At 37.7% G+C, this 14,516-nt stretch overlaps 1 protein-coding gene across 1 annotated transcript in view; it reads right to left on the reverse strand.

Moving 5' to 3' along the window:
- TMEM161B (transmembrane protein 161B) overlaps window positions 1–2,136 on the reverse strand; it is a 56,727-nt gene extending 54,591 nt beyond the window's left edge. The window contains exon 1 of the mRNA XM_075541261.1: window positions 2,055–2,136. Within this exon, the coding sequence (XP_075397376.1) occupies window positions 2,055–2,057 (3 nt within the window). The 5' untranslated portion in view covers window positions 2,058–2,136. The remainder of the gene's footprint in view (window positions 1–2,054) is intronic.
- Between the last annotated feature and the right edge of the window lie 12,380 nt (window positions 2,137–14,516).

Raw genomic sequence — 14,516 nt, forward strand, 5'->3', positions numbered from 1 at the left:
GGTAGAACTATCCATGTGAGTTACTGAGACTACAACTGGAAATGGGAGTAGGATGCCAAGTCTTTCTCCCTAGGTGCGGTGGGTCATTTCGAACTACTGACCTTGGGGACTGTAGCCCAACTAAAGGCACCAAGGTTCCTTTGAGTTTAAGCAGCTGACTCAAAGACTAAACAATGTCACAATGGAATAAATAGAGCTGTCTGTCCCTGAAACAGTATGAGTTTATATTAGCTTAAAATCTCTTTTGAGCTGGCAGGGACAAAGGGGCTCTACTTCAGTATTAAGAAATATTGGTAGGAAGTTCACTTTCAGCCTCTGTGGCTACTATGAGTTTAGGATTTTAATTGTTTTAATTTTTCAGACAAAGAAGCTAAAAAAAAAAAAACCAGAACGTCAGGTAAACAAGTTGTGTCTAGCATAGGCTATGACCAAACTATAAGGAGTCCTGGTGGCACAGTGGTTATGAACCTAAGGTCAGTAGTTCGAACTCATCAAACCCTCCATGGGAAAAACACTAGGCTTTCTACTCCAGTAAAGAGTTATAGTCTTAGAAATCCACACGGGCAGTTCGATTCTGTCCTAGAGGGTTGCTATGAGTTAGAATGAACTCACTGGCATGAGTTTGGTGCTAAACTATGTTACCTTAGATAAATCAGTGCTATTTTCCTTCTGCAAAATGGGTGAGTGACATGGAAGTATCTTTGTTTCTCTCCAGTTCCACTGGTCTATGACTAATTTCATTGATACAAAGGGTCCACCAACACCACCAAAAAAAAAAAACCCATAATGAATACAAAAGGCAAAGAAACTGAAGTTAAAAAAAAAGTACCCAGGTTTCTGGTAGAATTCATAACATTACCTTGAATTTGTGTTTCACTCGGTTAAGTTTGCAAAAGTCAATCAACACCCACACAATAGCTGAACATTGGCCTCATTTAGTCAGAAAACAACACATACAAAAACTGAGGCTAAATTCCAAGGTGGAAGATTGAACAGGCGGGTTTCAAACATTTTATAAGAGGCTCCAAAAAAGATCATGGAAAAACGGAATTAAAAGACAATGGAAACAGCTCCTCATGTTGAACTTGAGCCCTGTGATCCCGATAAATCAGCAAAAGGAATCTCCCCACTCTTTAGTGTTTGGGGGAGCCACCCTTCTTTATAAGACTTACTTTAAACTGAAGAGACGACCCCTTGTTTACCAGAAATGCATCCTCTAAATTCCTATTCCACCTCACAACGTTCAGTTGAGTTTCTTGAGCCCATAACCCAACAAAATGTTTATAAATCAAACTTTAAGATTTTCCGTCTCTGAAGTCTTTGGTCCATCAGTCGAAGCCAATATGTAGCCCCTCTTTAGAACAGGCTGGCCTCAAGGTTAAGACAATTTCTGATCTACCGTCTTGCCATATATCCGTTCATCGTACTTTCCCATACTTGGTTCTTTCTTACATTTATTCCTCCTTACTAAAGAAAAATCTGTTTGTATAAATTCTTGCGATATTTCCCTAATTCCCTCAGCCCCCCCCCCTCCTTGCCCTCCCTGAAATAATCAGTTTCTCCTTACAAAGTCCAGATTTGTTTACGTAACCTTTATAAGTTCCAAAGATGCAGGGTTTAAAAGGAGACCTGACTCTGCCATTTCCATAGGTGACAGGTGTTGATCCTCAAGATAGTAGAGCCTCTCCCCAGTGAGAGGCTAAAGACGTTTTTAAGAGCTAGAGTTCTTGGTCCCTAACCTAGTACTGAGAAAGATAGTGGGCTGGAGAAGGTGACCTGCCAGGAAAGGTCAACTCTAGGACCAGTTGGCGAAAAGAGCCAAATACAGTGAATGGGACATGAACACGAGGGCTACTTAATCAATACTCTTCGACGGATCTGCCAGCCCCCTTTCCCCGCGCGCTTGAGTCTGGCAACCGAGGGGAATGATGTTCCTTCCTCAGGAGCTCGGGGGAAGCTGGTGAGTACGGTCCTGCTCTGACCGGCTCACAGGAATGAGTCCCTAAAACCTTCCTCCTGGCTACTGTTATGCCAACCTTCGGCAGTGGACTCACCATGGCGCCAAGGACAGATCTTGCAGCTGGTGCCCAGAAGTCCTCGGAACCTACCCGGGGCTCCCTACCGGGTCCAGCAGTCTCGGGAAACCGTGAGGGAGAGGGTCTTCCGGCTCTGCCGGAAGTTCTATCCGCGCGGGACAGGAAGTCCCTCCCCCTCCTGAGCGGCGACGACCCCACGCCACGCAGAGGTGAGGAGACGCAAGACGTCCTCTAGAGCGACTTCCGTGGGCGCTAGGTCAGGGGATGGGGGCGGTGCTGACCTTGAGAACGCTCAGGGGGGAGGCGCAGGCGCAGCGCAGGTAAGTGGGCGGGCGGCGCCCTGGCAACTCCTGCGGGAAGCCGGAGGTAGGTTGGGTAGTTTCGGCACAGCGCAGCCTCCCTCGTCACCTTTGAGAGTGAAGGTGACGAGGGAGGGAGCAGACCCACCCTCAGTGGATTTAGGGAGGGAGCAGACCCACCCTCAGTGGATTTAGTACGGGCGAAGACCGGCGGCGGTACTAGTGCTGCGGCGCCGTGATGACACCTCCGCTCAGCCGCGCCCGCACTCTTCTACCCTCTTGTTTGCCAGCTCCAGGCACTTCTTAGAGACCGTCCCCATCTCCTCACACTTGCGCTGCAGTCTCAGCAACCTGCCTTAATTGGTCCTTCTGTTCCACCCTTTCCAGGCAGTGGATTTTGATCCTGAGAAGTTTCTCCACTATTCAGTTACCAGCTGGAGCCAGAGACATCTACCGAGAGCAGAGAAAGCAGAAAACTATCTCATCATTTGAGACGCTCCAATACGGACGAGTTTTTTTTTCTTTTCATTCAAAAAAAGGGGGGGGAAATAGCGTCGGTTGGAAAGCTCTGAAGCATCACTATGCCTCTTAATTTGTGTTTTGCTTTTTTCCAAAATCTCTGTCCCGTCAATTGCGCCTTTTTATTTGGCTGTGTGACACACAGTCCTGGAGGCTGGCTTGGAATATAATAGAGCGCTTTCAACCCAGAAATTAATCTTAGAATGTGGGCATCCTTATTGAAGTCGTGGCTATATCTACAATTACATCCTTGGATTTCTTTTAGCCCTGTATCAGTTATGTCATAAAGTTGGAATTGAGGAGGTAGGTGGGAAGCTTCGGAAGAAGTTAAGAGCTACTGGGAAGGCAAGGGTGTTCTGTCGCACCTTACACATCAAAGTATCCTTAGAGCACTGTAAATGGCTCCCAAAACAGTAGGGAATCAGAATTCTGAGACACGCAAAAAAATGACACGTAGGGCTATTGCTTTATGTTAGAGGGCTAGAGAATGGGTGTGTGAAATACACTGCTGTCACTCTGAATTTTGTTTTGTGGAGGGATGCATTGGTGGAAATGAGAGAAGAATGGGAACCTAAGAATTGACATTGGAAAAAGCTGGAGGTAGGTTGGATGAGGGTGGGTGGGGAGAAGTAGTCCTAAACGGTGCCAAAGATTAATCCAGAATTTCCCTAAGGGTTCTGATTCTGCTATGTTGGGAGAGGAATGTAAATAGGCAAGCCACAGGCATAGGCAGATGGTCAGTGTAGTGGAGAGGGATTGCGGTTGTCTGCTGGTGTATCTATGGCAAGTAGCTGCTGCCCTTGAGGACAAACCTATGGAGAAGGATGGAAAGTGGCTATCAGCCTGTCCGTGACAAGGCAGTGAAGTCATACTCTTTTTATTTATGACACTCCTTCTGAAACAAACCTTGCAGTGTCATTGAGGTTCACAAAGCATCTCCTCCTAGGTGACAGTAACATTGGAATTTATCATGGTGGAATCCTTCCTTGCCAGAATCAAACCACAAAAGGAAATCAGATACATATCTATCATTTTTAATAGATCATGGAGTTCTGTTTTTTTATTTACTATATGAAAAGTTTATAGCCCTTCATTAATATCCGTTACTGTTTCTGTTTCAGCGGTATCTCTTGTATGAGAAATTTGTTAAACAATAGTAATTTTACAACATTGAAATCATACAGCATATTCTTTAAGGCAATGCCCTTGGATCTTCTTTATCTCATGGTTTAATGTTAAGCTCTGGTACTGGTTACATTCCTTGAAGTAGACAGTGTACCTGGTCTTACTGTTTACAATAGATGGAGTCTTTGGCAAAGATGCATTTGGCAGTCAAGAGAACATAGCAAATTATGGAAGAGAAAAAAATTGTGGATAATGGAGATTAAAATGAAATTGAGTAGTTTGGGCTAAGGAGTTAAGAGCACAGTCTTTGAGAAATGTTTTGCTTATCATTAGAACTTCAAGGTTTTGAGGGGAAGTGATCTTGTTTAATATCAGGCCGACCTGAAAGTCTTTCAGCCATTAAAACCTATCACTTTTTCCAAAATATTTTTCTGATTAGCTTCTGTTTTAAGAAATTTTTTGCTTTTCCTTTAACATTTAATGACTATGATTGCTATATGCATTTGTATGCAGCACCTTGTAATTGTAGGTTCCCCCCCCTAAATTATATTGTCTTCCTGTTTAGTCTGTAAACACTTTGAGCTAAGACCTTGTTTTGGCATTGCCCACTTCCAACACTACCCCCGCCCAATGCCCCCCACATATCCATACACACTGACTCAATACTTTTTAAATTTAGCCCAGATCACTTTAGTTAAATTGCCCTTAAATGTTTTATAGACAAAGGTGCTAGTTATAGCAATAATCACAATTGTGAAAAATTAGCAACCTCCTTACAACAGAGAATGGTCCGATTCTCTCATGGGCATTTAGTCAAATATCTCACAAAACAAACAAGTTGCCATAGTCAATTCTGACTAATAGAGACCCTGTAGGATAGTGTATAGCTGTCCTTGTGAGTTTCTGAGATTTTAACTCCTTACAAGAGTAGAAAGTCTCATCTTTATCCCATAGATCACCTGGTGGTTTTGAAATGCTGACCCTGCCCTTAGCAGCCAAACGCATAACTGCTAAACCAGGACACTTTAAAAATATCATGTAGCTATTTTTAAATACTATTAGATTAGTGTTTATAAGGGAAAAAATGTGCCAGCTATAAATGCTTTGACACAAAAGAAGCATGTTAAATACAAAAAGGTAAACAGAAAGAAACCAAATATTAAATGTGGTTTTAAATGATAATACCAAAGGTGATGGTATATAAGAGAGCTTACAAAAGTTAGTGGAAAATGGAACTGAAAGATAATGGAGTTTTTTCCACTAACTTCTTAAGTCCTCTTATGTAATAATCACGTTGCTTTCCCGGGACCTATTCCTTTACGCGTTGCCGAGTATTCTTGTATCTTGTACCATACCACCCATCTGATTAATTGGTGGAAAAGCAGCTGCAAATTTTATACAAATTATACAGAGCATATTTTCAAGGATCACTAACATACATAATACAATCTTGTTATAACATCTAATGTTAGTAAATTTATAAAATCAGCATCAATAGCAAACCAGTAAAACCCTTATAAAACTAATTTGTTTAAAACCTAAATTAATTTTACATATTCATTCAGTACTTGTTTTCTTGCAATCAGGAATAAATACTGTATTGGAGATTCTAGGTGATATATTAGGCAATAAAAGGAATAAAAGTAAGATTGAAAATGGGAAAACAAAGAATCTACAAGTAAATTACTAAGTAAGAAAATTTGCAAGGATTCTGTATATCAATATACAAAAGAATTGCATTTCTTCTCAGAAGACGTGAACTGTTAAAAGATTACTTTAAAGGTACCATTTATTATATCATCGATCACTTAGTAGATTAACAAAAGATATAAAAGGCTTTATGGACAAAATAAAGAACTTTATTGAAAGACATTAAATAATATCTAATAAAAAGAAATATACCATGTTCAAGAATTAAGACCCTTAGAATTCAGAAGATGGCTATCTCCTGGTCAATTAAAGTAATTGCAAATAAAAATCTAAAAGAACTTTTCAGGGAACTTGACCAGCTGAAACTTATAGCCACATGAAAGAGCCTTATGCCAAAACAATTTGAGATACTCCAGGTGCAGATTTCAGATGGGGAGAATTGACTTGTACGGTATCAAGAATGATTACAAAGCTATTATAATTATGTATTCATAATAAAAATGGAAATAATCCAAATTTGAGTAAATAAAATTAAATGCCTTTATAGGAAACTATAATGAACAGAACATAGATTATGATTTAGAGGAAATGCAAAATGAGGGAGAGGTGTGTGCTATAGCCAAAGAATTATGGATTTCATTGAAAGCAAATAAAAATGTGCAGTTGCTGATAGTTGCACATATATGTGAAAATGCTAAGAACCATTGATTTGTACACATTAAGGGGATGAATTGTATGTTAATAATTAATAAAGCTGTTTTAAAAAGAAACATAATGAGGATAGTCTTATATTGGCTTAAGGATAGAAATTTTGATATTTTCTGAAGTATTGAACTCATTTTTTTAATGAGATCTTGGTTTTAAGGCATAAAAGAGGTTGCAAGCCAATGGGGAAAGTGCAAGTATTTCAGTCATAGGTGTTAAGTGCCCATATGGAAATCATAAAATCAAACTTCTAGAACACCATGAAGAAAAGTCAGTTTCAGGGTTGAATTAAATATATAAGTACAGAAGGAAAATAAGTCACATTTTTAAAAGACAACATAGCAAATTATATATACATACATAAACACATATATCATGTTTAGTAAACAAATGCAAACTCCATTAAAATACATTGAAGTTTAAAACCTTAGTTAATCAAAAGACATTTACTAGAATTGATCAGTCACTATGCAAATTCAGAGGTTGGGTCACAGTGATCCCAGTGGGTGGTTAATGTCTTGAAATTGAGAAGGGGTTTCCTTACCACTGAGAAGAAAAGCTTGGACCAGAGCTCTTCTCCTTTGGACCCAGGGATTCTATTTTGAGAATCTCCTGGTAATGTCCAGGAATCTTTAAATCAAGCAGAGAATGCCATGAGTTGGGAAAGAGACAAAGAGGGAAAGATGGCTACTGTCAGTAGGGTGAAGAATTTGGAGAATAGAAGTAAACCTTAATTCTACCTCTTATAAATCAGCTATGTGCTGATCTTGATTTTCATCACTCCTTATTGTAGACAAGCTTGGATACTACTAAGTTAGAGGTATTTAAGTATCCTGTCCTCCTCATATTAACAGCATCATGAGTAACCAAACAGTATATGAAGGGACAATTTCTCATGATATGCATAGCCCAGTGAATACATGAAAAAAAATGATAGAATTAGGAAATTGCCATTTGAAAATTACTAGTGAATAAATGGATTTGATTACTGTACATTAACAGTTGCTAACATGTCAGATATGTAAGTACTATTCCTTTTAATAAAACAACCACTACCATTAGTACAAAACTATAAGCCTTTTATTAAATAAAAATACAGAGAAGAGAGGTGGGAAAAGCCACCAATACTTGTTAAGAAGTCTTACCAGAAACAATGACAGCTGATTCTGATTCATAGTTTGGAACTATTTGCCACTTTCTGGAAAACATTTTAAACACCAAACTATGCAATCAGCCAAACCCAATATTTAGCAAATCATTGCACAAATTAACTTCAGATATCTAAGGACCAAGAAAATGTAGGAGTAAATGGTTAAAAGTAACTTTCTTTAAAGATCAAAATCAATAGAAATGTGTATTAATTATTGATTGCTATGTAACAAATCACCCCAAAATTTAGCAACTTAAAACTGAAAATATCTCAGATGGTTTCAGAGATCTAAATTGGCTTAACTAGGTAGTTCTGACTTAGAATCAAATTTCAGATAAGCTGTGTGTGCTAGGCTGCAGTTCTATGAAATCTTGATTGGTATTTGAGATTCACCTCTAAGATAATTCACCTGCCTAGCAGAAGTCCTTTATTTCTCCCCATAATGTTCTCACTACATGACTGAAAGTTCTCACAGCATGGCAACTGGTGTTCCGCAGACCAACTGATCCAAAAGAGAGGTAGAAGCCATAATGTCTCAAAGCTATCCCTTTTCTTGAACTCTAGTAGTTACACGGGCCATCTCTGATATATGTATCGGAGATTTCCGACTGATTTTATATGTTGATCTTGTTCAACTCCTAACAGGTCAAAAGTCCTGGACCAGATGACTTCACTGACAAGGTCTACCAAACATTCAAAGAAGAGCTGACACCAATTCTAGGCCAATGACTCTGGAACATAAAAGAATACTGCTGAGCATATTCTATGAAGCAAGCATAACCCTGATACCACAATCAGGCGAACTACTGAAAAAGCTATTAAAAATATGTGGATTAAATGCATCTGTGAAGCAATAATAGCAGATTGATTAAGAAAACAGCACTCATTATACTGAGTCTATAAAAAACACACCTTAGATACAAAGTAAAAGATGAGCTAAAAGTCAAATGCATGGAGGAACATCAAGCAAATGGCAACCAAAATAAAGCAAGAGTGTCAATATTAATCTCTGGTAGAATAGACTTCATAAATCGTCTCATGAAAAATACACTCACCACTCCCCAAAAAGCACCAAGAAAATTGTGGAAGATTTATTGGAAGATAAGTTCCCTAATATGAAAGGAAAGGAAATAGTCAAGAATCAAAGTAAACCCCTACAGGATATTACCCCAAAGAAAATCACCAAAAGATGATAACCAAAATTTCCAAAGACGGAAGAGTCTGACAGCAAGTTGGGAAAAATGAAGTTACCTACACAAGAGAAACAATAAGATTAAGCTCTTATTTCTCAGCTGAAACCATGCAGGCAAGAAGTCACTGGCAGGTATAAAATCCTAAAACAAAACAAAACCAAAAAAATGACCATGAATTACTGTATCTAGAAAAATTGTCCCTCGAGCATAGTGAAAAACAGAAATTAGAGGAATTTTTAAAAATTAGACCAACTTGACCCAGAAATATTAAACAGAGTCCCTTGGACAGAGAACTAACAATATCAGACAATAACCAAAGATGAATACATACAACAGTATTATGTGGAAATCAGCCCAGATATAGAAGTATCAAAAGTAAAATAAGCCTATGAAAATGGGAACCAAAGATAACAATTTATAAATGATGATGACTACACAGCAAAAAGACGGAATAAAGATTCACAGAACTTCCAAATAACGGAGGTCAAAATGATATCAAGATAGAATGAGATGGTTTAAACTTGTAGATGATAATAAATTACAAGGACTCTCACAGAAAATCAGTAAACCTCACCAATATAAAAGGAAGAAAATCATAAGGTCTTAGTAAACAAACAACACCAATGAGGGAAATACTAAGACAATACATTTTTTAAAAGCTCTGCACAGGAAAATATATTGGAAAAAAGTCATCAACACCGCACACATACACCCACACCCACACTCAGAAAGACATAACCCCACATCTAGCTAAACGACAGCAGTAAATTCACACCTATCAATTACTGGATATAAATGAATAAAATGCCCCTGTAAAGAGACAGAGTAGTAGGATGGATAAGAACATGACTCATCAATATGTTGCTTTCAGGAAACATATTTTAGACACAAAGTCAAATGTTAGCTAAAAATCAAAGTATAGAAAAACATATCAAATGGTAACCAAAATAGAGCAAGAATGTCAACTCTAATTTCTGATGGTATAGACTTTGAGGCAAACAGTATAAGGGCATTATATAATGATTGAAAGGTCAATCCAGCAAGAAAACATAACTAGTGAATATAGACACAATGAGTGACCCCAAAGAATACATAACTCAAACTTTAATACAATTGAAAAGAGAAATAACTTTATAATAGATTTTAATACAGTATTAATGATGGACAGAACAACTAGAAAGAAACAGAAGCTTTAAACAACTAAATACACTATATAGCCATGTTTATTTTAAATCCAGAATTTCAAATGCACATGCACTGTTCTTCAGAATGGTCTATATGTTAGATCACAAAGGAAGCAATAAATTTTACACCAAAATACTATAAAGCATTTTGTCACTATGTATAAAATTAGAAAACACCAACAGGAAGATCAAGGAATAAAATCAAATTCATGGGAACTGAATCATACCCAGCTTAAAAGCTACTGGATAATAGAAGTATAAAAAAAGCAAAAGAAAAATCCTTAAAAAGGAAAAACCATATACAAACGTTTGAGGCACAGCAAAATAGTGGTCAGAGGATAATTCATAAAAATAAAGCCGCAGCAAAAAGGAAGGATCCAATCCAACACTTTAACCCAACATCTCCAATGTGAAGCAAAAGAAGAATGACAGAAATACCCACAGTCCCCGAGGAGAGGAAATATAAAAGGTTTGAGCAGAAATAAACGGGCAGCATAGGGCTGGCGTGGGAGGGGAAAAATAGAAACAAGCATCAACACTAGAAATTGATTATTTAAAAGGACTAATAAAACTAACAAAGGAAAAGGAGAAGATAGAAATAAAATGGTAATGTCACAATATGAACTACTAAAAGCACAATAACATTACTATAAAGACCTGCTTTAACAAATTTTAAAGCCCAGAAGAAATGGATACATTTTTAGAAACACATTACCTACACAAACCAACCCAATCCAAGTAAGAAAATTTGAACACACTCATTACAAAGGAAAAAACAGCTAATTAAAAAAATTGAATAGAAAAAAAGAGCCCTAGCCTAGACAACTTCTCTGGTGAATTCCGCCAGACAGAGAAGCACTGACACCAACTTTGTGTAAATAATTCTGGAACATAGGAAAATATAGAATATTCCTAAACTTAGTCTATGAAGCAAGCATAATCCTAATACCACAATCAGGCAAACTGCTAAGAAACAACTTAAAATACAGCCATTTTATATATACCAATACTCGAACACTGACACAAAAATTCTCACCAAAATCACCAGAATGCAGCAACATAACAAAATATATTACATCATACCCAAGTGGAATTTATACCAATTATAAGAGAATAGTTCAACATTAGAAAAAGAGTAAACAAAGAGAAAGAAGCACATGATCATACCAATCGGTGCAGTAAGGGATCTAGACAAAATCCATTAACCATTTCTTGATTAAAAAGCAAAATACACTTAATCAAGTGCAAAGTAGCCAAGAGGACTTACTGAGAGCCAAATGAAAGTGGAACAAGAGAAAAGTAAAAGGAAATAGAGGAAAGAACTAGGAGGCAAAAGACATGTATATAGGTATACATATAGACATGTAAATATATTAATTCATAATGATGGGAATAAAGCACTATGTACATATATTTGTATGTTAAATATTAAGGTAGCAGATAGACATTGGACCTCAACTCAAGTCCTCCTTCAATGCAAAAACACTTTATTCTAATAACCTGGCATTCTGTGATTCTCACCTTCCCGACAAGATCACTGAACACAATATGGGTGCATAAACAAATGTAGTGAAGAAAGCTGATGGTGCCCAGCTACTACGGAATATAGTGTCTAGGGTCTTAATGGCCTGAAGTTAAACAAGCGACCATCTAACAGGGAAGTAAAAACACCCACATGGAAGAAGTATACCACCCTCTGTGGTCATGAGGTGTTGACAGGATCAGGTATCAGGCATCAAAAAACCCAAAATAATCATATCATTGTCAACAAGAGGGTCAGATTGGACATCCAAAACCCATCTGGAGACAATTGGACATCCCCTCACAGACTGGTCACTAGAAAGGAAAGAGTCAGCCAGTGTACAGGATAGCACCAACAAAGCACACAACATTCCTCTAGTTCAGTGGTTCTCACCGTTCCTAATGCCGGGACCCTTTAATACAGTTCCTCTTATTGTGGTGACCCTTTCAAAACTGTATTTTTGCTACTGTTAATGAATCAGGTGACCCCTGTGAGAAGGTCATTTGACACCCCTCTCCCCAAAGGGGTTGCGACCTACAGATTGAGAACCACTGCTCTAGTTCTTTAATGCTTCCTCCACCCCACAGTCATGATCCCAGTTCTACCTTATAAACTGGATACACTGGAGCATGTACACTGGTATAGACAGGAGCTCTTGACACACAGAATCAAACACAGATAAACCCCTGAGGAACAGTAATGAGAGTAACTATACCATGAGGGTAGGGGGAAGGTGAGGGGGTGGGAGAAGAACGGGGAGAAAGGGGGAGCCAATCAGACAGACATATAACCCCTCCCCCACAGGTGAACAAACAACAGAAACATAGGTGAAGGGAGACAGTGGACAATGTAAGATATGAAATATTTATAATTTCTCAGGCATTTATGAGAGTGGGAGGGAGGGTAAAAGAGAGGAGCTGATACCAAGGGCTCAAGTAGAAAGAAAATGTTTTGAAAATGATAAAGGCAACATATGTACAAATGTGCTTAATATAACTGATGTATGGTTTGTTATAAGAGGTGTAAGAGCCCTCAATAAAATTATACAGAAAATAAAATGGCAATAAACTAGATAAAAATGTTTTAAACCCACTGAGTAAATTACGAATAAAAGGAAAATTCCTGAACATAATTAAAGACATATACACAAACCTGAGTGCCAATATGGTTCTCAGTGGAGCAAAAAGCATTCACCTTGTAAAACAAACCAGGCAAGGATGCCCTTTATCACTGCTCCTATTCAACACTGTAATGAAAGAATTAGACAACCCCCGCTATTACAGAAAAAGCACCCAAATTGTCAAATAAGTAGTAAAACTCTATTTGAAGATAATACTCTATACATAGAAAATTCTGAGACTCAACAAGAAAACTATTGAAAGTTGTAGAAGGATTCAGCAAAGGGGAAGGTACATTATTAACATGCAAAATCAATCAGATACCTCTACACTAACAAAGAAAATTCTGAAAATGAATCCAGGAAAATAATACCATTTACCATAACTAACCAGAGGCACAACATGTGAACAAAACTATGAACAGCACTACACGAAATCAAGAGACCTACATAAATGGGAACTACACCATGCTTAAGGACAAGAAGACTTAAAATTGTGAAAATGTCAATACTACCCAAAGTACGGTAATATTAAAATGTAATATAATTTTCATCCAGAGTTCAGCATCATTATTTTAATATGTGGAAAAACCAACCACTAACTTCATATGGAAAAGAAGAATACCTAAGATATGCAAAGCACTAATAAGGAAAAAGTTGGAGGCCTCACAATTCCTCATCTCAAAACCTACCTTTCAGCCATACTAGTCAATGTATTGGTACAATACCAGTGGAATAGAACTGAGATCACAGAAGCAATTGCATCCACATATGGACAGCCGATCTTTGACAAAGGGTCTAAACCCATTAAATGAAGAGATTGTCTCTTTAATAAATGAAACAAGGTCCTATTCTCTCATCACACAGAAAAATTAACTCAAGTTGAATACAAAACCTAAATATAGGACCTAAGTCGATAAAGATCATAAAAAGAGACTAATCTCTAAAATTTACATAAAACTTAAATACCTCAAAAACAAAAAATGAAACAAAACAATCCAATTTAAAACTTGGCAGAGTACGTAGACACTTCACCAAAGACATTTAATCTAAGAAACACACAAAGAAATGCTAGTTATCATTAGACATTAGATGTAAATAAAAATGACAAAGACATATCATCTCACCCCAGCTTTAATAGAAACTTCCAAAACACAGAAAACCAAATGACACTTCCTTAAAGTGTTGGAAATAAAAACACCATTGATCCAGCAATACCACTGCAAGGCATATATACGATAGAAATAGCAAATGTAGCATAAATAAGTACACATACTCCCATATTCATCACTGTTATACACAATAGCAAAAAAGATGCAAACAAAAGTATCCATCAACAGGTGAATGAATAAACTACAGTACATACATTGGAATATAACACAAAGTTGATGAATAATGATGAAACTTCAATGCATTGGAGGAACACAGAAATTAGTCAATTTCAAAAGAACAAATATTGTGGGTTAGGTTGGTTTAGCTATAGAAACAAAACCAGTGATGCTTGTATATAGACATAGATTTTTATCAGTAAATGGCTTATACCGTAATAGAAGTTCAGTCTGGTTGAAGTCAGTCTTCCACTGACTCATGGAAACTGATAAACAGGAAGCTGAATGATGAAGCAGAGGCATCAGGGGACACAGGCTGGGAGATACAGAAGTAAATGAATCTGAAATTGGCCAAATGAATCCACTATCTATAGTCCGATGGTGGCTTCTGGGATCTGCAGGTGACACAATAAGGCTGAGGGATCAGTTGGGAGGTCCAGCTGCAGCAGTAGGCAAAGGGCCAGAGAGTTTGGTTTTGGGTCCAGTTGTGAGGATTTCGATTTTTTTGCATTGAGTTGTAATTCACACTGAAGGCTGCAGTCCTTGGTCTTCATCAGCAAGGGCTTCAGTCCCTCTCACTTTCAGCAAACAAAATTGTGTCATCCGCATATCTCAGGTTGTTTAAAAGCCTTTCTCCAATCCTCATACCACATTAATTTTTCGTATAATCCAGCTTCTCTGTTTATTT

Source organism: Tenrec ecaudatus, chromosome 2 (assembly GCF_050624435.1).
Source record: "Tenrec ecaudatus isolate mTenEca1 chromosome 2, mTenEca1.hap1, whole genome shotgun sequence".
Lineage (NCBI taxonomy): Eukaryota > Metazoa > Chordata > Mammalia > Afrosoricida > Tenrecidae > Tenrec > Tenrec ecaudatus.